Below are 24,529 nucleotides of genomic sequence, written 5' to 3'. Positions count from 1 at the left end.
CACGGGCATGTCCCCAATACATTTCTTGCACCTGGATCCTGTCTAATCCCATGCTGCTGTTGTTTCTCAGAGGACCCAAAATAACAAATACACACAGATGTGACTTTTACACAAAAGGGATTATATATGTTGCTTCGAAATTTGTTTTATTTTACTATCACGTGTCTGTTCCATGACCATGCACCTACAGATGCATCAGATTGTTTTTGAAGAGCTGCATAATATTCCATCTTGATTTGCTCCCAGTGCTTCTGAGTGTCTATGGATAGCTTTTGTGCTGGTGCCCTGGCGTTATAATATACCTGTGTAATTTGGGGCACCTGGGTGGCTCAGTCGGTTGAGTGTCTGACTCTTGGTTTCAGCTCAGGTCGTGATCTCAGGGTCATGAGATGGAGCCCCGTGTCGGGCTCCACGCTCAGTGGGGAGTCTGCTTGGGATTCTCTCTGTCTCCCTCTGCCCCTCCTCCTGCTCTCTCTCTCTCTCCCTAAAATAAATAAATCTTTAAAAAAAAACCCAAAAAACACTACACATGTGTAATTTACAACAGTCTCCTGGTACCGACAGCTTGCCACTTGGAAGTGAGGCGTGAAGACCTTACTTCTGTTTCGGTCCCTATACCTTCCCTGCTTTTAGATGTCATTACCTAGCGTATCAGCTGGTGTTAAAATTTTTGTCTCGATCATCAAATATGATTTAAAAACCCATGAGGAGAGGCATAGCCAGTCTACTGTGTATTACCCATATGTCCTTTCCGGTGCTCCTTCTCCCAGAGGCTCCAAGATTCTTCCTCCTTGAAGAACTTCCTTCAGCCAGTCTTTCTCAGTAGGTCTGCTAATGCCAAATTCTCTTAGTTTTCCCGCATCTGAGAATGTCTTTATTTCCCCTTCATTCCCGAAGTCACCGGATAGAGAATTCATGGTTTATCTCAGACCTTGTGATTCTTATCTGTAAAAGGAAAGTCTAGGTCTTTGCTTTTCTATCTACCATGTCTCTGCTTAACATGCTCTGTTATGTTACATAGGTTATGTGTGTGATGCTATATATCTTTCCTCTGACTTCTTAGAGAGAGAGAGAGTTCATCCTGCATGACATCCTCCCATACACTATGTGCTGGCTCTGGGTGAGTCCTTTCCTGGGGTGGTAGCCTACATCCAAGATGCCCCCTTCTCCATGATCTCTGCCTCCGGAATGCACAGCCTTGAGTAGACCCCCACCTGGCCACATATGGCACCAGAGCTGGTCTGTGTGCCCTCTAGAACACAGCAGGGGTGATGGCATGTCACCTCCCTGAGACCAGGTTACAACAGATACCACGTGCCATGAGATCACTCACTACGGGAAGCCAGATGCCCTGTCATGAGCAGCCCTTTGGAGAGGCCCACGTGGTGAGGACCTGAGGCCTGCCAACAGCCATCTTGGAAGTGGCCCCTCCAGCCCAGTCAAGCCTTCAGAGACTGCAGGCCCGGCCAGAGTCTGAATCACGACCTCATGAAAGATCCCGAGCCAGAACCACCCAGCTAAGCCACTCCTGGATTCCCGACCCACAGAAAATTGCGAGACAATAAATAGTTGCTGGTTTCAGACATTAAGTTTCGGAGTATTCTGTTACACAGCAACAGATAACTGATACACCCATCTTGGCTCCTTCAATCCTCGGAACAACTCTGTGCTGTGCTTTATTCTTCCATTCCCCAGGCAGGACACGGCAGCTCGGAGATGTGGAGTCACTGGCCCCGAGTCACCCAGAGGGGACGTTGGTACCGAGCAACTTGGGTGTTTGCATCTGATACAACCAGCCCTCCAGGCTTTCCGTCTGCTGACAAGCACACTCCTCCTCAGAAAGCATGTCCTCATCTGAGGGCTTTACTCCTCAAAATAAGCCCCGGAGAGCTAATTGCCCTTATTTTACAGACGAGCAAACTGAGACTCAGAGAACCATGACTTGCCCAGGCTCATGCAGCTGGGAGGGAGGGTGCGCAATCAGAACTCAGGCCCCAGTCCCCAGCCCCCTGGGGTCACTGGAAGCTGGATCCCTCCTGCCCAGAGGAGGCACCTCTTCAAAGAAGAAGTCAACCCTGGGTGTCCCCCTAAGGAGGCCTGTGTGACCTCAAGCTCTTCTTCCCCGGCCCAGGGCTGTGGGGCCTGATGGAAGCCTGGAGCCCCTCCTCCACTGTTCTCGACCCCTCAGCCGGCAAAGGGCTCCCAGCCTGGAGCGATGGGTACATTGTCACCTGTGGGACTGAGTTTTCAAGAAGCAGCTGTTTACTCTATGTCTTGAATTTTAAAGAGGTTTAAAGTCCAACTTGGACCCTTAACTCCTGGGATGCCTGTAACCATGGCAGCACCTCACGGAGCAATAGCAAATACTTGCAGAAGCAGAGAGTGAGCCAGGTAGGAAGGAAAAGAGACCTGAGGATATGGGAATGGGGCTTTGCCCTGGGGGCCTGCAGATGGCTGGGGGCCATCCCCAGGTCCCGGGGGACTCTAAGATGCCTCCAGTAATACCTGAGGGTACGTGCCCCACCTCTTGCCCCCATTTCCTGAGTCTCTGCGTGAAATGTGCCCTTGGGACAGCACGTCCAAGGCCAGATCCTGGGGGGGAGGACCTCCTCTGCATCAGTAAGCCCCTTCTTTTGCTTGAGTCTGTTTCCTCATCTGTGAAATGGGAATAACAAACCTGCCTGCCTTTTCGGGGATGTCACGTGGCTTCAATGAATTCCAACCCCCTGAAACATCCTCAGCAGGGATTGTTGTAAAGATCCCCCCACCCCCACCCCAGCTGGCTTCCAGGACAAAGGGATGTCAAGATCTCCGGGCCACCTTCCAGAGAGCCCAGAGAGGGAAGTGGCTTATTCAAGGCCACATGGCAAGTGCAGCTGAGCCCACAACCTAGCCACCCAGCCCTGCTGTAATCTCAGGGCACGAAGCCCTCCCTGACCAGCTGAGCGGCCGTGAATGATGGCGGCAGTGTGCTGACCTGTGGATGCGCTCTGGGCTTAGCCACAATCTGGGTCAGGGCTCGGGGTGTGCCAGGCACGTGGACAGTAGCTGCCAAGTGTGTCTCAGCTTGGCAGGGAAGCAGAGCCTATAGCCCTGAGCTGCCAGGGAGGGGCCGAACGTTCCCGCAGAAGCCTGAGGAAGGGACCCTGGGCTCTCCCTGAGGGCCGTCCCCATCACCTGGGGTCGCGGGTTAACCGGTCCACATACACACCTTACAAGTAAGCCAAAAGCTGCGTTTATTTTTAAGTTACATTCTAGGGAGTGAAAAAGATTACATCCTATTATTAAGAGAGTAAGGGGGCGCCTGGGTGGCTCAGATGGTTAAGCGTCTGCCTTCAGCTCAGGTCATGATCCCAGGGTCCTGGGATCGAGTCCCGCATCGGGCTCCCTGCTCCTTGGGAGCCTGCTTCTCCCTCTGCCTCTCTCTCTCTCTCTGTCTCTCATGAATAAATAAATAAAATCTTTAAAAAAAAAAAAAAAAAGAGAGCAAGGTGTGCCGACGCAGCATGTGGAATACCACTAAGAGGTCCAGAATCGAGTCTTGGCTCTTTTAGAAGGTCGGGGCCTCAGTTTCCCCCATGTAAACAGGGAGTCTGATTGTTCTCAGGAGACACTGTTCTCAGAGTCTCCTTGCAGCCATCTACACTCTGCCTCCTTTCTCGGATGGAACACAAATATATGTATTTATTCCATTTCCCTATTTCTTGCACTGGACACTCCTAAAATAGGACAGGAGGTGGGGCCGTGAGGAGAGGTCCCAGGCAGAAGCTCCTCTCTGAGGGCCGAGAGGCAGCTGGGGTTCTGCTGCCCACAGAGTGGGGAGACCTGAGCTCATCCCTCCACCCCGATACAGACCTGGCCTGGGCCCAGGACAACATGACCCCCACTCCCCTCCGCTCTGCCAGAGGCCCCAGCTTGGGAGCCAGTTGAAGCGCTGCTCTGGGGACAATAAAGGCTGTGTCTCAGCAGCCCAGTGGCCCTGGGGGACAGCTTCCTGCGGGAAAAGTCATGGGCAAGAACACATCTGCAGGGGTGTGGTGTCCCAGCCACACGGGGGCCAGCTCCCAAAAGGCAGCAGCTACGGAGCCTCATGGAGTGTGTACCCAAAGGAAGGACATCAGAGAGCTCCTCCCAGTCAGGCCCGCCACCCTCCTTGGGCAGACAGCTCAGCCATTACACTGTCCCTGGACAGAGGGACAGATGGAGTCAGAGATGCACAAGACCACACTCCTCCCAGACTACTGAGGACTTGTGGGGCAGGGCTCCTGGAAGCCAGGCTCAGAAGTGATATAGATGTTAAAAGAAAGAGACAGGGACATTAAAACAATTATTATAACTGTTCAGCATGTCCCCAGAGTTTTTCTGTTCTGTATGTCCAAAAAGCTAAGTGAGGCATTATGAAATAATAATATATATACACACACATTAGTTTCTGACCCTACTTCCTGACACTGAGCTCCTAAATCCCTTGTAATTTCCTGGGTGATAGAGCATCCTCTGTTTTAATGAGGCAATTCTTTGTTTTAATGAGGCCCCTTGATGGGGCTGGTCGCAGAAAGACCAAGTCCTGATTAGATGCTTGGAAATGTCATCCCCCCTACCCCGGAGAGGGACTGGAAATAGAGTTAATAATTAGTCCTGACTATGTAATGAAGCCTCCATTAAAATCCCCAAAGTGTGAGGTCTGGAGAGCTTCTGGGTTGGTGAACACATCCATGTGTGGGGAGGGTAGTGCACCCCAACCCCATGGGACAGAAATTCCTGAGCTCGGGATTCTTTCCCCGTGTCTCTTCATCTGGCAGTTCATCTGTATCCTATATGATAAACCAGTAAATGTAAGTAAATGTCTCCCTGAGTTCTGGGAACCATTCTGGCAAATTACCAAACCCAAGGAGCAGGTCATAGGGACCACAATTTGCAACCTGTTGGCCAGAAGTACAGTTGACAATGTGGGACTTGTGATTGCTGTTGTGTTCCAGGCCTGTCTCCTCGCTTCTGGAAGCTTCAGATGTCCCCTGGTTTACTGATGGCATTCTCCGGGTCTTCACGTTGTCTTCCCTCTACACTTGCCTGTCTCCGCATCCAAATTTCCTCTTTTTATAAGGATACCGATCATAGGACGCCTGGGTGGCTCAGTTGGTTAAGCATCTGTCTTCAGCTCAGGTCATGATCCCAGGGTCCTGGGATTGAGTCCTACATCAGGCTCCTTGCTCAGGGGGGAGCCTGCTTCTCCCTCTGTCTGCCACTCCCCCTGCCTGTGCTCTCTAGCTCTCTCTCTCTGACAAATAAATAAATAAATAACATCTTTAAAAGGATACCGGTCGTATTAGATTAGGGCTCATCTTAATGACTGCATTTCAACTCCATCCTCTGCAAAGACCCAATTTCCAGATAAGGTCACATGCCCAGATCCTGCCAGTGAGGACTTACAACATCTTTTGGTGGGGGGAGGACATAATTCAAACCGTAACACTTGGTTCAACATGAAGATGTTCCTATCTTTCAGCCCAGCCATTGTGCTCCTGGGCACTAGCCCTAGAGAAAATTCTTGCAGGTTGTACTAGTAGATACCCGCCATCCAGAAGTTCATCAGCAGAAGGACGGATAGATGGATGCAGTATGTGCATTAAAGAAAGATACACGGGGGCGCCTGGGTGGCTCAGTCGTTAAGCGTCTGCCTTCGGCTCAGGTCATGATCCCAGGGTCCCGGGATCGAGTCCCACATCAGGCTCCCTGCTCGGCAGGAAGCCTGCTTCCCCCTCTCCCACTCCCCCTGCTTGTGTTCCTGCTCTCGCTCTCTCTCTGTCAAATAAATAAATAAAATCTTTAAAAAAAAAAAAAAAAAGAAAGATACACGGTGGTGAAAATTAGAGAATTACAGCTACACACACCATCCTGGAGAAAGAGCAAAAGCATCATATTAACTTATAAAAAAAAGCAAGTCCCAGAAGAGCCTGTAGTCCGATCATGCTGTGAAGATCTGAGTGGTCAGTTTTTCTGCCTCCTTCCAAGTCTTTGCTCACACATCACCTTCTCAATAAAGCCTACCCCATCAACCAACCTTGATGGTAAAGCCCAGGCTCCACAACCACACTCCTATTCACCCTACTCTGCTCTACCTGTCCTTTTCCCAGAGCATTTATCAACTTCTCACAAATTATATATTCCTTACTCATGTCTCTAGCAGTTATTGTCAACTTCCTCCCTCCAGAACATTAGATCCACAAGGGTGGAATTTTCTTCCCTTTGATTCATTGATGTCCACCAAGTATCTAGAATCGTACCCGGCACAAAGTAGACCCTGAACAAATTTTTTTTTTTTTTTGAGAGAGAGCGAGGGAGGAGGAGGGGCAGGGGGAGAGGGAGACAATCTTAAGCAGGCTCCATGCCCAGCATGAAGCCTGATGCGAGGCTCGATCTCACAACCCTGAGATCTTGACCTGAGCCGAAATCAAGAGTTAGATGCTTAACTGACTGAGCCACACAGGTGCCCCCAGGTATTTCTTAAACTGAGTGGTTGGTACACTAATGTTCATTTATGATTATTTTTAAACTGTGCACATGCATTTCACCTAGTCTGTTGTATATAGGATGTCTCCTAATAGTCTTGGAGGAAAACAGATGTAATTCTTGCAAGACCTGAATCTTGAGCGGAGATACAGACCTTTCATGGTCTATGCTATTCCCTTAAGCACAGAAAGCCAGGATATGACTGCATTATTCCCTCAGGATGTGCTCTCTGGTGCGTGATGATGAGTGACAAGGAAATGTCAATCTACCCACAAGCTGCAGTCTTCTGTGTTTTATTTCTGCTTGAACAGGGTTTTAAAATGTGCTTGTGAATATTTGCACTGACAACTACACAGAGCAGGACTGCTTTGTAGAGAAGAGTAAAACCACCTGGTAAATTTGCCCCTGTGCTTCCTTGAGAAAACAATGGGAAGCCAGCAGCCTGTCAAGGGCAAAGTCCTATAACCAAACATGTGTAATCCTGGCCTTGACAAGCTTCCCTATCCTATCGAAATCGCTACTAACACTCAAGTCCCTTCTGTAAGATTGCCCAATGCCAACCCCAGGCAGAGTCAACCGGCTGCTCTAGGAGCCACTGAGGTTAAGGGCAATGGTTGGATTGGTTCAGTTTGCAGTTGAAATGTGGAAAATGCCCCTTCCCCAGCATTGACCACCCATGGGTTTTTGGAGACAATGATTTGCTTATTTGGCTTAATTGGTTTAATTGTCTCGTAACATGTGCATGTTCCATCCTTCTAAATATGACTCACAACAGGATCCATAACCGCAGGTTGAATTAAACTGGCTTGTGCGTGAGTATGGTTCCTACCAGTGACGGTCCTGTCGTCACTTAAGGATGAGCACACCTATGTTTCTTTACATTTACTTTAAAAAAGTGCAGAGACTGGGTAATCACGTTGGGAGTGCCTAGAGGGTGGGGGCCATGTTTTTAACCCCAATTTTCATCTCCACCCCTGACCTCTTGCAAAATCCAACTGCCCACTAGACAGCTCCACAAAAATGTGTTGTAGGCATGTTAGATCTATGTTCAAAACAGAACTCTTGATTCTCTTCCTGCTCAAACCTGCATTTTGCCCTCCCCCATCTCCCCATCTCAGGAAATGGCATCTATCACCTGCCCAGGTTCAAAACCGCACTTTTTTCTTTTTAAAATTGAGATATAATTTGCATGCCACAAAATTAACCCATAATTTTAAAGCGTACAATTCAGTAGTTTTTAAAATATTCAGACTTTTGCAACCATCACAACTCGTTTGAGGACATTTTTATCACCCTAGAAAGAAACTCCATACCCATGAGCAGTCACTCCCCACTTCCCTCTAACCCCACACCCACCCTCAGCCCACGTCAACCGCTAATCTACTTTCTGTCTCTATAGATTTGCCTGTTCTGGACATTTTATATAAACGAATCGTACAATATGTGGTCCTTTGTGCCTGGCTTCTTTTACTCGGCATATTGTTTTCAAGGTCTACCCATGTTATAGTACCTATCAGTATTTCATTCCTTTTTATTGCAGAATAATATTCCACTGTATGGATATATCACAACTTTTTAAATCTATTCATCCGCTGATAGGCATTTGGGTGGTTTCTACTTTCGCACTATTGTGAATAACACTGCTGTGAATATTTGTGTGTAAGTTTTGCGTGGGTATGTGCTATCAGTTCTCTCGGGTATATACTTAGGAGTAGAACTGCTGGGTCATATGGTAACTCTATTTACAATTTTTTGAGGAACTGACAAAATGCTTTCCGAAGGTGGCTGCACCATTTTCCCACCAGCAATGTATAAGGGTTCCAATTTCTCCACATTTTCACCAACATGTTATTTATTTACTTATTTTTAAATTACAACTGAACTGTCTCCAGTGGATATGAAGTGGTATCTCTTTGTGGCTTTAATTTGCATTTCCCTGATGACTGATGATACCAAGTACTTTTGCATGTGCTGTTGGTCATTTGTATATCTCCTTTGGAGCAAGATCTATGCAAATCTTTTGTTCATTTTTATATTGGATTATTTGTCCACTTTTGTTATTGAGTGGTTAAGAGTTCTTTACATATTCCGGATACAAGTTTCTTATCAGATATACAATTCCAAGTATTTTCTCTTATTCTCTGACAGACTTTTCACTTAACAGTCTTCTTTGAAGCAGAAAAGGTTTACTTGTGGTGAAGTTCAATTTATCAATGTTTCTTTGGGTTGCTTGTGTTTTGGGTGTCATATCTAAGAAATCACGAGCTAATCCAAGGTCACAAATATTTATAGCTATGTTTTCTTCTGTGAGTTTATAGTTTTAGCACTTAAATTTAGGTCTTTGATCTACTGAGTTAATGTCTATATATGGTGAGGTAGAAATCCAGCTTCATTTTTTTTTTTTTGCATGTGCATACCCAGCAGGATTTGCTGAAAAGACTCTTCTTTCCCCACTGACTGGTCTTAGCACTTTTTTTCCCCAAAAAATCAATTGACCATAACTGTATAGATTTATTTCTGGATTCTGAAACTATTCCATTAATCCATACGTCTTTCCCTAAGCCAGGACCACACAGTCTTGTTAGTATAGCTTTGTAGTCTGTTTTGAAATCAAGAAACTTCAAATTTGTTCTTTCTTTTCAAGATTATTTTGGCTATTCTGGATCCTTTGCATTTTCATACCAATTTTGGGATTCGCCTATCAATTTCTGAAGAAAGTCAGGTGGGTTTTTAATAGGGATGGTGTTTAATCTGCAGATCCATTTGGGGAGTACTCTCATTGTAATAAGTCCTCTGAATCCATTTTTTGACATTTGCCTCTCCCTCACTCTGATGAGAAAGCCCAGGTGCTCTCTCCCTTGGTGCAGGTGGGAAGTTCAAACTCTATACAGAAACCCCAGCCCAGTCCCACCTTCTACCCATCATAAAAACCCCAAATTAGTGTCCTTTCCCTGCCCTCAAGCCAAGTGCAGCCCAACTTGGGAGTCACTGTTATCGATTTAACTGATCTGAGTTGGAAGTTTAGATAATTGGCATTTTAGACAGGAATGTGGGATTGGGGCTCTCCTTAAATTGGTCCTGGGTCATAGGTCTTGGCTCAGACTTATCCATGTGTGTCAAACTGAATCCTGTCTTTTAAAACAAATTTTATTTATGTCTTAAAAAAATATATTTATTATTTATCACAAGCTGGGGGAGCAGCAGAGGGAGAGGGAGAAGCAGTCTCTCTGCTGAGCAGGAAGCCCTATGTGGGGCTCATCCCAGGACCCTTGGGTCATGATCTGAGCCAAAGGCAGATGCTTAACCAACTGAGCCACCCAGCTGCCCCAAATCCTGTGTCTTGATTCAATTCTAGCAGATCAGTGTGTCCTCTCCCCCACCACTGCAAGACCCTGAAGCCTCGGCTAAATCCCTAAGAATTTTTTGGTAAACTGAAGGCCACTCCATCTCTGACACGACCCAAAGAGTTATCATCTCTCTCAGCATCCACAACATTTTAACAAGCCTAACATCTTCTAGGACTTCTTTGGGTTCTGGAAGCTGGGCATTCTGCATTTACAAATCTTTTAAAGCTCACTTTTGTTGTTACTTGCAAATCGCCCCACAACAAAAGACTCTAGAATCTGTGCAAACTGCAATGCAATCTGCAATGCAACTGGCATTCCCAACAGTACCCCCAGAGGGTCCTTCACTACAGAGGCCTCAGCAACGCCCTCTCATGCCTCCTGGAGACTCTGGAGCACCTAAGTTACCCGTGGGCTTCTGACACAAGAAACTCCTTGGCCTCACGCTATATGCCATTAGACCTGCAATTGCTGGTTGCATACTATGAGATCCTGGAAATAGTAGCTGTCCTAAGCCCTGGCCTGAGACCTCCCATACCCAGCTGTTTCTATGTCGTAGGTCACAAAAGCAACATCCCAGCAATAATTCCAGTATGGCCACCAAGGCCTTTCTGCTACATAATAGAGCTAACCCTGGACCCTCTGGCATATCCCATCTGCAGCAGGGGGTGGCCTTTCCTGTCCTCAGACCCTTGCCAGATGCCTTGGTGCTGAAGGTCACCCCTCTCTCGGACTCCTCGAAGCCACTTGCCATCAGCTGAATAAACAGCAAAGGGAGTTCTCATGCTTTACAGATAGCATAACCACCATGACACCCGCTAGAGCTCCATGGGGGAGCTGCTGTGTTTTATCCCTTAACCAGGATGTCCCCGAAGAACAGGACCCAGGGGTCAGCACAACTGGCCAAACTTCAGAGAGTCATCTTAGCACGGGGCGCCCTGGCCTACAATTGACCCATTTGTACATTTTTTGACTCTTGAGCCAGGTTGCCCCTTTTGGGGTAAAGAACTCTGGGAATCTCTTGTCTCACAGACACCCAAAATATAAATCAAGATCACACGTATCTCTCTACTTACTGAAGCCACAATGCAAGACCTCAAGATACCCCTCTCCTTCAGAGTTCCAGATCTTATTAACAGTGATCAAGATACTCATCGCACTTCTCGAAATACACAGTTCTGGGCCCTTGAACAGGCATTCAACAGAATTCTCACCTCCCCTACCAACCTTAAGCTACAGACCTCATAATGACTTAAACAAGTTCAAATTCAATTAAATGCAACATGGCACATGTCAGCCATTAGTCAAACATCTGGGGTGAATTGTAGTAAGAGGTCTACAGTTTTTGATGTTTGACTGCTGACAGCTTTTAAGCCTCACCTCTCGTCTTCCCAGCATGCCCCACATCTGGGCGAGTAATAAGAGAGTCTAAGTTCTTTTTCCTTCAGTAGCGGGGGCTGGGGGAGGGGAAAGGGGTTGTGCAAACCACACGGTGGAATCATCACTCTGGTCCTACCCCCTTTACCACCATAAAAAAACCAAGCCAGGGGCGCCTGGGTGGCTCAGTCGTTAAGCGTCTGCCTTCAGCTCAGGTCACGATCCCAGGGTCCTGGGATGGAGCCCCGCATCGGGCTCCCTGCTCCGCGGGAAGCCTGCTTCTCCCTCTCCACTCGCCCTGCTTGTGTTCCCTCTCTGTGTCTCTGTCAAATAAATAAAATCTTTAAAAAAAAAAAAAGAAAAAACCAAGCCAGTCTTCTTTCTCTGCCCTCTCAAGCCATTTTGAGACCTGTGTGGGTGCTACCCTGATCTCCCCCAGAAAGTCTCATTATATGATCAACCTTTTTGTACCCTCTGAGTGTGTGTGGTATTATCATCTGGACATCTGAGCCGAATTTTTCCCCACTATGTGTCCACAATGGCAATCCTGACACTATTAAGTCTTAATCTATGAACACAGATATATTTCCATTTATTTAGGTCCTCTTTCTCTATATAATGTTCTAGATATAAAAAAAGAAAAAGAAAAAATAATAACGTTCTGTAGTTTTTAGCATACAGATGGTCCCCGGCTTACAGTGGCTTGACTTACAATTTTTTGACTTCGTGGTGGTGTGAAAGCAACACATATTCAGTAGAACCTAGTTTGAGTTTTGAAGTTTGATTTTTCCTGGGTGAGTGATATGCGGTACGACACTGGGGATGCTGGGCAGTGGCAGTGAGCCACGGCTCCCAGTCAGCCATGCGATCACGATCGTGAGGGAAATCACAACAGGGCAGGGCCTCCAGAGCCATAGGCTGGCTTGACCCCAGCTCTTCCCTTAACTAGTCACGTGATCCAAGTCACTGTCTAATTGTTCTATGCATTCACCTGCAAATCGGGATTCACTTTCACGGGGTTGTTAGGAGGAGTGAAGGAGACGTATGGTAGAACACGGAGTAGGTGGCCAACAGGTGTCACGCCTGGGACAAGGAGGTGAGTGTCATCTAGGTAAGTTTGAGTCCTAGTTAAGAAGACAGGGGCCGGCTGGAGACTGCCCCCCTACCTCCAAGCATTTCGGTGCCCCTGGGTCTGCCAGACACAGGCCCCAGACTCATGGACTGTGGCAAAGCCCCACCCCCCTACCCTCAGCCCCAGACAGGGAGCAAACAGATACGGAGGCGTCTTCCAGTGCACTTTAATCAAAATTCCGTCATCATAAGAGTTCTTGTAGCATACAGTGTTAGGATGGGCATATCAACTTGGTCCTACAAATGGAATTTCCACAGATTTGCACTTCAAACATGTATGAAAAATAAAATATATAATATTTAGCTTTATAAATTTCCCCACTTCATCACTCTCCTTAAAATAAGTTACTACCTCTGTCCAATAAATTAAGCAACCTGGAGTCACTGAGCAAATATCAGCCAAATGACTTCCATTTCCTGAAAAAGTTCTGGGGGAAATACTTGAGACAGTCAAACGCTTACAGTAATCAACATGGATTAAAACTAGCACATTCCTCACAGTGGGGCGAGACATCAAAAATGGAAGGCTGCTAATGGCTGTTCTTCTCTGTTGGGAAAAAATAAATCCCCCCTGACCATACCAAATGGTTGGAGAAGCTGCAACTGAACTTTTGGCACCGGTGGAGAAAGGAGGCTTTGCAAAGAAGCCATTCCCAGCGACGAGTCCATCAAAGCATCGATCGGAGGGAGAGGTGACAGAGGGGGAGGCTCAGCTGCCACAGCCCTCCTCCAGAACTCCCTTCTGCGGTCCCGCTCCCAGCCCCCTCTGGAGGCCCGGATGCCCCCTCCATCTTGGAGAAGGCAGGGTGTGGTCTGGGCAGCCTGCCCCCCTCGTCGAGCTGAAGAGTTCCTCAGAGCATAGTAAAGAACACCAAGAGAAAGGCCCTTCTGTGAGCGGCGGGGGCTGCTTTGCTGCGTGCTCAGGGGACAGCAGGGTATACTCAATACACAAGGGACACAGATACTCCAGCAGGATGGCCGCACAGCCTTTAAAGGGGACAGACAGAAGGTGCACACGGGACATCGAGGATCCAAGAGGGTGGGCAAGGCTGCGGTGTGCTCTGCACGGGGCCTCAAGGGCCTTAATCCCCCCGTCCCCAGCCGGAAGTCAGATTTGCCCACCTGCAAGCTCAGGGCTTCTTCCCCCCTCAAAACAACACAATACTGGTAAAGAACAAAGAATCCAGTGACAAGGGCTGCTACAGAGCCTCGGCCTTCCAAGAGTCCCTGGGAATGAGCTTTGGGGGCCCCAGCCCATTCTGGCAGGGGCTTTTACACAGTTTAGCTGGGGGAGGAGGTGGCCTTGCACTTCCGACAGGAACAGCCCAGCCCTGGCCTCCTAGACAGAGCAGGAGGCAGCTACAAGTCAAGGAGACGCTCCTCACAGGTCTCCACGGGCCACTTTGAAGCCCCTCCAAACACATCGACGTTGTTGTCCACCCAGGGTACGATGTTGCCGGGCATGTTCGTGGAGCAGTTGGCAATGTTGATAATTTCTTGCGCACGAAGGACGCGGTCCCATATGTTGAACTGGCTGAGCTCCCCCACGAATGCCTGCGTGGCATCGAACCTGCCCCCAACGGTGTCCTGGGAAGGCGCGGGGGAGCAGAACCACATCGGCGCAGGTTCAAAAAGCAGACACACCCGCTAATTCTCCTGGACCGTGAACGGCCTTCGGGAAGGGATGCCAGCTTGGGAGGGAGATGGGGAGACTGGGCCATTTTCCCAACTCCCTCCAACTCTGGCCACACCCCCTGACCCCTGATTCGTGCACATCCCGGAGCTCCAGGGCACGTGAAACCACCTCGAGACTAGAGTGGAAAGACATCTGCCCAAAGTCCCAAAGCTAGAACTAGATCCAGGTCTCCAGACTCCCAGCCTCTCCCAGGGAAGTGAGGGGAGGAATGGGCCGTCAGCAAACCTCAGACATAGGCTGAAACATCAGCTCTTATCAGCCCAGGAGCAGACAAGCAACTCACATTTCCCCTCTCCCAGAGGGTGAGTTTCTTGAGGGCAGCTTCTGAAGTCACTTCCTCACCCCCATCTCCCTCAGAAGGCTAAGCACCCCACAGGCATGCCCTAAGTGCCCCAAAACACTGAGCCAGCAGCTCCTGGAAGAGGCCATGTCAGCCCTTGGCATCCTGAATCAAAGCTGTGCCTGGCAGAGCCCAAACACCTGGAGAGAACCCGAAGTCCCTTCCTGATAACATGACCCCAGGGACACTCCTGATCACCTGTGTTGGACTCCAGTCTGGAATCTATCTGACCCATCACACCAACTTGGTCGACCGCCCTCTGGCCCTCAGGCCACAAGACAGCGTGGGGCGAGCTTGCTGTCAGGCCTCAGTGGCCAGGTCTGGCGGGCAGACAGCTGGCCAGGGGCCCTGGGGGCCCCAGGGGCAGCCTGCAAGTGTGGCCTTGTGCTGCTCGGCTGGCCAGCGCGCTCCCCTCTTGCACCCCCTGCACTCACCTGTTCCTGCCCAAGGATCAGCACACCCCCTGGCTTGATGGGGTGCCAGGGGGCCAGGTTTTCCCCAGTGCCGAGTTTCTCCCCATCCTGGAAAGCTTCCCACATGCCATCCCGCGTCGTCCAAGTGATACAGATATGGTGCCACTTGCCGTCACTGACAAACAGGGGCAGCTGGGCAACCTGTGGACAGCAACATGCAGGTGAGGGTCCCCGCAGGGTTTCCAGAAGTCTGACCTGCAGAGGGACTGGAGGTCCTGCTGCTCCCATCATGCAGGGTCCCGGCTCATCTCCCCTTCTCTGCACTGTGGGTAACATGGGCAACTCTGCCCCTCAGAATGCCTGGGGTGGGGGGAGACACTGTGTGACACAGACAGCCAAGAGGAAAGGGGCAGGCAGCCTGGGTACAAGCCCCTAACCCCAGGGTGGCCCGGCTTTCAAGGGGATACCCTTGGTCCCAGGTTTGGCTGAGGGTCCAGGATGCTGTGCAGACTGAGAAGATGTGAAGTGAAGGACAAGCCCCCTCCCTGCCATGCCTGGACCTGAATGCCTCATGCCGGAGAGCCTGAAGGGAAGTCAGGGTTCTACTGGGCCAGCTTCTTTGGAAAACAGTCAGACCAGGCATCTACACTCTAGGCAGGGGCTCAAATTCTATCATGGCACTTGGGGACTCGTGTGTGTGTGTGTACTCCTGTGCAGAAGACCAAAGGCCTACAATTATGTGGGAGTGTGTGCTGGGGGGTGCAGACAGGGACCCCCCCATATGGAAACGGAGGAAAGTCATTTTGACCCACGTTGTTCTGCCCGTAGTCCCGTGAGCACTACAGACCAGCCCAACCAGGTACCATCCTGTTGTTACTGCTGGTATCCTAGCAACCCGCTGCTTCCTCCCAGGAATTGGCTGTTTACGTGCCACCTGACCCAAGAGGTAAACAAGGTTCTGGGCCCTGCTGTGTCCAAGGGCGTTATTTAGAACAATTAATCCCTGCTCAGGGACATGGTCACCTCCAAAAGGAGCCCAGCGGGGAGATTCCACAGCATTTGCCACTTAAACAAACTCCCCCCAGGATGGTTCAGTAACGTCAGAGTAAGGGGTCAGGGCAGAGGCAAGAGGGAGCTGGAACAGCCACTCGAACGCTCAGCTCCAGCAAGGACGTGAGGACACAATTCTTTGGCTATGTTGAGTCTGACTTCAGAATGGAAGTTTAAGTGGGGTTCCTGGAGGTCCCGCAGATGCCCAGGGCGGAGTTCTTGAGAAGATCCGCTCTTGAATGTCGAAACCAGCCAGTGTATTAAAAAGGGATATTTACCCTGGAAAAAGCAAGACTGTAGGGACAGAGAACAGATCAGTGGTTGTCATGGGCTGGCGTAGGGGCAAGAGCGGACCACAAAGGGGATTTGGTGGGGGAAGGAGGGGAGGAGGGAGGAGGGAAGAAATGAAACATTTCCATATTTCAATTGTGGTAGTCACACAACCTCAGACATTTGTCAAAACTGGTGGGACTGTTGACTGAAAACTGTAAGTTTTACTGTAAACTGTATCTCAATAGACCACCCCCAAAGGATAGGCTGATAAATATCCTACACAGAGAGACATACACATACCACCTCCCCTAATCAGTACGGCCCTGGGGAACAGCCCTCACTCATCGGCCCAAGGGCCTGTGACCATTCAGGCTGGCCCACAGAGACCCCAGCTCTGTTCCTTCCACACCGTCTGGCTTGGAGCCTGTGCCCCTTCTAGGCCAGACTCACAGCTCGGATCTCCACCAGCCACGACTGCCTGCCCCTGCCCCCCCCCCCAGACAGGCGGCCAGAGCGGGGCTGAGTCAGTGCAGAGCTGTCCCCACTGCGAGGAGGAGAGCCCTGCAGGAGAGCCCGCCAAGGAGGCTGGCTGCCAGACGCGGCTGCCGTGATGGGGGCAGGTGGTGTCCAAGTAGTCCTCACCTTGTCGTTGATGAGCAGCTCGATGGGGTTGTTGCCCCACTCTATCAGCACGATCTCGTTGGCCTGCCCGGGTACCGCGTAAGAGAACGGGGTGCCGATGCCCGGCAAGGCGCTGGATCGCAGCCACAGGCAGATGGTGAAGGCGTAGAGTTCAGGCAGTGTCTTCTTGATCTTGCCATACAGGTAGTTTGTGCGGAGCGGGAGGGACACTTTGAACGCATCGGGAGACTTGAACGCACTGTTGCCTGGGGGGTGGAGAAGAGAGGTGGCGCTGCGTGAGCCAACTCCCCGCCAGCAGAGCCCACAGCCACGGCTCACCCGGACCCCAACTTCCCCCATGTTGGTCCTTCAAGCAACAGAGCACCCGCTACCAGGAGTGCAAAGTGCTACCAGCCCAGGAGTAAACAAGAGCGGCCTTGCTCTTGAAAGCTTGAGGAAGCGGGTAGGGACAAGCTGGATTTAATTTTCCGGTTAAATTAAGCCAGAAAACCCTTCTTCAGCTCTTTTCTTGAAATCCTGACCTCTTCAGCTCCTTCAGCAAGGGCGGGGTCAGGGCCCTGCTGGACTTGGGCTTAGAGGCAGGAAGTCCTAACAGAGACCTGGGCACTCGATAGACACTCGTCAAGCCAGTAAGCCCCTCACTTCTCACCCTACAGAATCCCTGCACCCAAGCAAAGGAGTCCACATTAGTGACTGGACACGACAGCTTAACTCAGAAGTGGCTTTTTGGACTAAATCCCTCACATGAACCACTTTGCTCATGATTCACCCTTTCCTCCTAGAGAGAAGATTGCATCTGTCGACCATTTCCTGTGGTTTCGCGCCAGTCAGAGGCAGAGAAATACAGAGGTGTCCCTCCCCGCTGAGGTTAACGCCCTGGCCAGAGCCTTGAGCCCTTGGGGCCCGCCTGGTACTGATGAGAACCCCGACTGTCCTCATGTAAATGGTGCTTCCAAAATCTTTGAAAGCCACTGGTACTCTTAAATGGGTCTAAATAATTTCTAATAGTTTTGATTTAAGCTCAAAATTAACAATAAAAATAAACACACAAAAAGCAAGTCCCCGTCTCGAGTTATCACAGATTCTGAAGTTTGCAGGGTCCCACCCGATTCTGTGAGCTGTCATGGCAGAAACTTTCCTCTTATTTGGGGACTAGATGCTTCTGGTGAAGGAGCCTAAACACCCTTCGCTCATTCAACAAGTATTTATTAGGTATCCACGAAGGGCCAGATGGACTCGGTCACCGTGAAAAACAGGCAGGCTCTCTGGACCCAGAACCAATGGAGCCAAACTGCCTGGGTCTCGAGTGCATGAATCAGCCCCTTCTACAGAACAGAAGTCAGAACAGATGAGCCTTTCTCCCCTGCAATCTCCCAAACTCCTTTGCTTTCATAGAAAATAACACGTGAGAGAAGCTCTTTGGGGCCATGGTTCACCCCCACCCATGGAAGACCTGCAAAGAAAAGCAACAGGGCCCAGCATCACCCTTTCGACCTGTCTGGACCAGGCAGCAGAGAAAGACTAGCCTCTGGGCTTCACAGGTACTATTTACTTGAATCTGCGGCTTGTGCAGTCTTGCCCAGTCCATCCCGAGCTCCCGGTCTGCGGAGCCGCTGAGTACCCGGCGAGGGTTGGGAAGACTTGGTCACCCGGGGAAGCCGAGGGGGGCCAGGCCGGGTACAGGCTGGGACTGAGCCTGCGTTAGGCTGAAGCAAAACTGAGGTTAGGAAGCCCCACCTCCCGATTCTGCGGGTTGTGCAGTTGAGGCACTGAGTCTTGGAGGAGCGAGGGGACTTCCCCCAGGTCACACAGCTAATGAAGGACAGAGCAGGGAGCGGAAGTCCCTCGCTCAACTACGTGCAGCCACTAGTCCTTAATCTGCAAATGGCCGTGTTCTTCACAAGGCATGATTAGCTAATAAAGAGAAATGGCTTCTATCCTTGCAGGTGGGCAGGCCTACTGATTTAATAAGGCTCGGTGTCGGTAATATCATTAGCTAGGTGACAACAGATAGGTTTAATTAGACCTGGGAGAGCCAAAGGGCAGAGGAGGGGCCCACACCCCAAAAGCTGGTGCCCTCTATTTATATCAAACAGCTTGGAGGTTTAGAGGAAACTTCACTGAAACCAATTAAGGCATTAAAAGGCCTGACCAATAAATCAGAGGCTGCAGGTGGCAGACAAGTGAAAATGGGGGGCAGCTGGGGCCAAGGAGAGATGGGCTCTGTCTTCTCAGTGGCACCTCCAAGGTGGGCTGTGCCTGGCCGGTTGGCCCAGAACCTAGAGGCCCCTGCAGACGAGCAGATCCCACGACAGAGAAAACAAGCATCCGTGGGATCAGGCAGCACGAGCATGTGCATGCAGCGTTGGATGCTCACCCCTGGGCTCTGGGGAGCCTCCTGCTCAGTGGGGCTGGAGCCCACACACTGCTCCAGGCTCTTGTCCTCTGGGGTCACCACCAAGTTCAACCCCAGCTCTGCAACCTGCTGGACCCGTGAATGCACTTAGCTCTCTGACTCAGTCAGTCCCTCATCTATAACTAATGCCTACCTCACACAGTTGTTGCAAGGGTTACAGAAGACACAGAATGTGGAAGTCATAGCCTGGTGTTTGGCCCAGAACAGGCCCATAACGGGCAGGAGATGATGGACTGAGGGCCAGAGTCCCCAAAGCCCCCTACTTTGTGTATGCTTGAGGTCCATTTCCTCCAGGCTCAACAGGATGTTTTGAGAAACAGAGTATATTTTCCACTCATGGTCTACTTGGGGGCTGGGAGTTTATATATCCCTTTATTCTTATCACAAATAGGACAGATAGAAACTCAGAATTAGCCGGAAGACAAACTGGCAAACGATCATTTTCCTCCAAGACTCATACCAGAGCTGGGTGGAGCACAGAGAAGGATTCTAGAGTTCTCCTGATGGGTCAGTACCAGGTCCTGGGGGCTCTACAAGAAGGCCAGTCAGGGGCCCCTGCCCTGCGGAACACAGCGCTAACTAGGACATGGACACCACCTTTCTGTGCCAGATGAGCTCTGAGGGCTTCCTGTAAAACCTAGGTATCAAGAGCGTGGGTGCTGGAATCAGGCTGGGGATGCGAGGGACAGTCACAAAGTGGCAGCTCCTGGGCGGTCAAAGCCATGTTGTTGCTGCTCACCAGCTGGTGGCCCAGATCCCACCTCAGTCCCCTCTCCCCAAATGACATACCTCTGGCCGAAAGCTTCAGGGCACCTTTCTCATCTGTGTAATGGGTATAAGAGAAGTCCTATCTCACAGGGGTGATGGGCTCAGCACACACTAACCCAACAGGCTTCTATTAACCTACATCCTTATAGCAATTCAGCCACCGAGCCAAGCAAGACTCAGCCACCAAAGTCTCTGGTGGAGCTCTCTTTTCGTGCTACAGCTACCCCCTTCGAGATACTAAGTGACTGTGGTGTCCCAAGGTTCCACTGTGGGTGAGGCTGGGGAAAGGGAAGGCAAGCCACCTTCACCTTGGACCTAATGCTGCCTTTCTGTCCTCCTATCCGCAAGAAAGGCTGCAGCTGCTCTGCCTTCAGGGAAGGCTCTTGAGACCTAAGGAGCTTCCTGAGGTCACCCAGCAGAGGTGAGGCAGAGGACATTCTTTCAGAAACTCCAGAATCCAAGTCTAACGGGTAAGTCACCCACCCCTTACAGAGAAGGATAAGGAAGAAAACAGAGAGTGATGAAGGAGACCTGTGACTTCTGGGGAGGTGCTGTAAAATGGAACAGAGACACCATCCCCTTGATCATCTGGCCCGCCCCCACAGGTGTCACTAAAGGCATAACTGGATGTACTCCTATCAGTTCATGAAATGGAGTAAGGAGAAACTGTCTTTGTCAGGCTGGTGCATTTCAGAAGATTACAATCTCATCTCCACTATCGGCAAACTTAAACTTCACTCTCAGGCCCCCTGGCAGTGTGGGCCTCAATCACTTAGGGCCCTAGATCCCTTCCCTTCCTGTGCCCCATGGGAGAAACTTACCCACCACAGTGTGAGCCGAGAAGAGAAAGATACTCAGAATCCACCGAAGGATGAGTTAAGAAGTGGCTGAAATGCCCACATGGCAGAAGGACGGGGTTAGGTGGTTTGTCCAAGCTGGTCCTGAGGGCACTGGCTTTCCCATGGATAACGCCACGGGGCTGGGGTTGGGGCTAATTCCTGAGACAACCATCCTCAATCACGCTTATTTGCTCAAACAGCCACGAGCTATCTCCATGCAGGGTCAGGCACTGCAGACACCCCGGGGGGTATCTGCAAGGGATGGAAACCAGGCTGCTCCCAGCAGCAATCGGCCCCTTCTGTCTCCACTAGGTCGGAAAATGTATCAACAAGGCCGTTAAGTTGGGCAACTGTCAGGCAGAAACCCTAAACCCCTGTGCACCATGAGAGATGCCTTAAGTTGAAAGAGCAACACTTCATTTGAGAAACAGAGAAGGGAAAGCAGAGAGCTGGGGATTGGTAAAGAGTGCTGTGGTTTTCTCCACATAGGACAGGTAGGTTCGGAGATGACCCAAGAGCAGCCTCAGAGCCTATCCCAGCAAACAGGAGCAGAGGCCGGTGCTGAGAGTCAGCAAGCAGAGGTCACCACTCCCTCAAGGGCCCTAGTGATTGCCTGTATGTAAGTGGGTGGCTGTGGGCCAGCCCCCCTCTGCCTGCTCTGAGCCCAGCTTCCCTTACACTGCAGCCAAACACTAGGACAATGGGGTGGGTGGGGGGGCTGAGAGGGATGTCAGCCAGAGGGCGACAGAGAAGCTAGCCAAGAACTCACCTCGCTCCAGCTCAGTCACCCTCTGCAGCAGAGCGTTCAGGGCAGTCTCGGTCTTCTGTCGGTGAGCCGAGGTCTCATTGTGGAGCAGGGACTTCTCATCCTCCAGCTCTGCCACTTTGCTCAGTAGCTGCCTCTCCAGCTCCCCCAGTCGCCGCTGGAGCACCTCTCGAAAGTCGCTGGGCAGCACTGCGTTGGACACGTTCACTCGGAGCTGGTGCTTTTAGATGGGGAGAGGGACACATGAGGGAGAAGTATTAAGGTCATTTAAAAAGCAATTGTGAAATGTAGCTCTAAAAGCCCAACCACACAGGGAGAAGCTTCCAAAACGGGAGTATTAAATCGTGCCAATGGCACAAAGGGGAGCACTTCACGGATGCTTTTTTCTTTTTTGTATGGAAAGGATTTCAAAGTCAAACAAGAATTACCTTGCTGCAATATTTGAAACTTACAAATTTCATTTTCCTCTCTCAGAAAGCTATTTTCCTCCTCTTGCTAAAAAGTCAAAATTTTAATCACTATCTACCATCCTTGGGTAAAGGCCACAACACAGTGAAATTAAAAAAAAAAAAAAAAAAAAAGTTAACCAAATGGTACTCAAAGCAAATGAGCTTTCATCTATAAGTGAAAACAGCCCCCAAGTCCCGATATGGCACAAAGGTGAATAACTATGCTTGCAGAGATGTTACTGGAAAATGAGAGACCTAAAACATGACAGTTCTGAATTCCAGGAATCTTTGCTTTGAGTGCTGTTTCTAAATCCTCACTTCCTATGTCTCTTACTCCTCTACCATCATGCTGGCTCTGGAGGAAGTCTGCCACTGGCTAGCCATGAATCCTTGGCAAGCTATTTACCCCCTTTCTAAGCACTCCAAATTGTAAAATGCAGTTACGAGGATCTGCCTCAAAGGACTGTTGCAAGGGTTAAAACTGGTGTATATTTAGTAAACCAGAAATGTTAGCTGCTATTAATCAGAATGAATCAAGGGATATACAGATGCTGGAAATACTGTATTTAGCTATCATGCCACAGGAAATCCTCAAATAATTTTTCAGTAATTACCACCCGTAATTGAAACCTAGTTTTGTTAATAAGCATTTTGGTAAACGTCTTTAACAGAAACGTCCACACTTCCTAAACAGGGTTCGAAAGTAAAGATGGAAGTTAAATGAGGATTTCTCTTGCCAAGTTCCAAACTGCATACACACTCCCAAGAGAGAAACGGAATAAGGTCCCTTCCCCCAGAGCAGCCTGGAAGGGCGCCTTAGACCCGGCGCAATTCGCGGACAGAGCGTCTTTGAAGTTAAAACCAGCTTCCCTCCGAGGCGCCAACCGGTGTGTGGCCCGGGACCCGCCCGCGCTCGCCTCCCCGCCGAGACCCTGGGGTCGCCGCCCGCTCTGGTCCAGCCCGACCTCATTTATAAAAGGAAACACGGGGCAGCCGGGGCAGCCGACCGCACGCGGCAGCCGCACGTCACCCGGCACAGCCTCTGGGAGCGCGTCCGGCCCCGGGAGACTCGGACATTTACAAGAAAGAAGAGGCCGTCCCGGTCCGCTCACCCGGACCTCGGTTAGTGACTGGCCACTCGGCGGACAGTCCCCGCGCGCGGGGGGAGTTAACCCTTTCCTTCCAGCAAGAAGCGGGGTGGGGGGGGGCGGGATGAAAGCCCCGCAAGTAAGTTCGCGAGCCCGACCGAGAAGCAACCCCCCCGACCCCAAGCCCAGCTCGCTGCGTCCCGCACAGCCTGGCGGGCAGGACCACGCGCCCCACCACCACCACCCCGCGCCCCCCAGAACCCGCCGCGCTCGGCTACCTCGAGGCTCTCCAGGCGGTCCTTGAGGGTCTGCAGCGAGCGGCTGAGCTGCTCCACGACGTGGCCGGGGTCCCGGGGCAGATCGCCCATAGTGTCCTTGCCCGTAGCTGCCGGGCCCTGCGCCTTGCCGCCCGCCAACCCCTCGCAGCGCGCCAGCTTGCCCGTGAGCTCACGGATGGCCTCGCGCTGCGCGCCCAGCGTCTCCTTCTGCTGCACGACGGTCTCGCGCAGCTGCAGCACCGCGGCCCGCAGCTCCTCCTCGGGGCTCAGCGCGCCGCCCTGCATGGGCATCGCGGGCAACGGGCAGCCGGCGCGCGCCGCTTCCGGGGGCAGCGCCGTGCACACGAAGCGGCTGCCGGGCGCCGGGCCGTCTTGGGCGCCGGCGGCCACGGCGAGCGCCACGCCGGCGGCCAGCAGCGCCAGCATCCCGCCACCGCAGCGCTCACTCCAGCATCAGCGGGCAGGCGGGCGGGCGGGCGCCGTCGGGGCGCGCGGCGGACGCGCCTCCGCTGCGGGCTGCAGCCGGGCGCCCGCTCGAGGGCAGCTTGAACGCGGGAGCTAACGGAACCGCCTGCCTCACGTAGCTCGCGGTCTCCGCCCGGCGCAGCGCTCTGGTCCGACCCGGCCCGCGCGCCCTTTCTTAAGCTGAGCGGGGGGGGCCGGCGCGTGGGGCGCAGCGCCGCGAGCTCTGATTGGCCCGGCTGGGCACGCGTCACGAGGGGGCGGGGCGGGGGCGCCTTCTCCCGGCGGGCGGGCGCGCGTGTGGGCCCGAGTCGGGGGCGCTAGCGCGGGGTTGTGGGGCCCCCAGAAAAGGAGGACTGAGGTAAAAAACAAAAAAAAGGAAAAGGAGGAAAAGAAAAAGAAGAAAGAAAGAAAAAAAAGGCCGCCCGGTTGCCTTCGCGAGCGTTGGCTGGCGTATCCAGGCGCCCCCCGACCCACCCGAAGACGCGGGCGTCGCGGGCTGAAGAGAAGCCGGCGGCTTTCCCGGGGCGGCTTCTGAGCCTCCGGGTCGGCGCGACGCCTCGCTCCGCGGCCACCGCCGCCCCCGTGGGGAGGGACCCCCACTTCCCAAGTGAGGAAAGTGAGCAGGAGCCCCAGGAGGAACTCGAACCCCGGGCTGCCGTCGGGAGCCCCCCCCCCCCCCCCCCC

At 51.5% G+C, this 24,529-nt stretch overlaps 1 protein-coding gene across 1 annotated transcript; it reads right to left on the bottom strand.

Annotated features, from left to right (window-relative positions):
- Positions 1 to 12,521: 12,521 nt before the first annotated feature.
- Positions 12,522 to 23,806, bottom strand: NPTX2 (neuronal pentraxin 2). Its single transcript, XM_034988139.1, has 5 exons — positions 23,381 to 23,806; positions 21,569 to 21,785; positions 16,777 to 17,021; positions 14,833 to 15,012; positions 12,522 to 13,949 (listed from the first exon to the last, which is right to left on the bottom strand). Exons 1-5 carry the CDS (start codon positions 23,804 to 23,806, stop codon positions 13,722 to 13,724), a joined length of 1,296 nt encoding a protein of 431 aa, XP_034844030.1. The 3' UTR covers positions 12,522 to 13,721.
- Positions 23,807 to 24,529: the final 723 nt, after the last annotated feature.

Source organism: Mirounga leonina, unplaced genomic scaffold (genome assembly GCF_011800145.1).
Source record: "Mirounga leonina isolate KUSES-001 unplaced genomic scaffold, KU_Mleo_1.0 Mir_454, whole genome shotgun sequence".
Classification (NCBI taxonomy): Eukaryota; Metazoa; Chordata; class Mammalia; order Carnivora; family Phocidae; genus Mirounga; species Mirounga leonina.
Note: the sequence above shows the minus strand (reverse complement) of the source record. Positions and strands in the feature narration are given on the sequence as shown.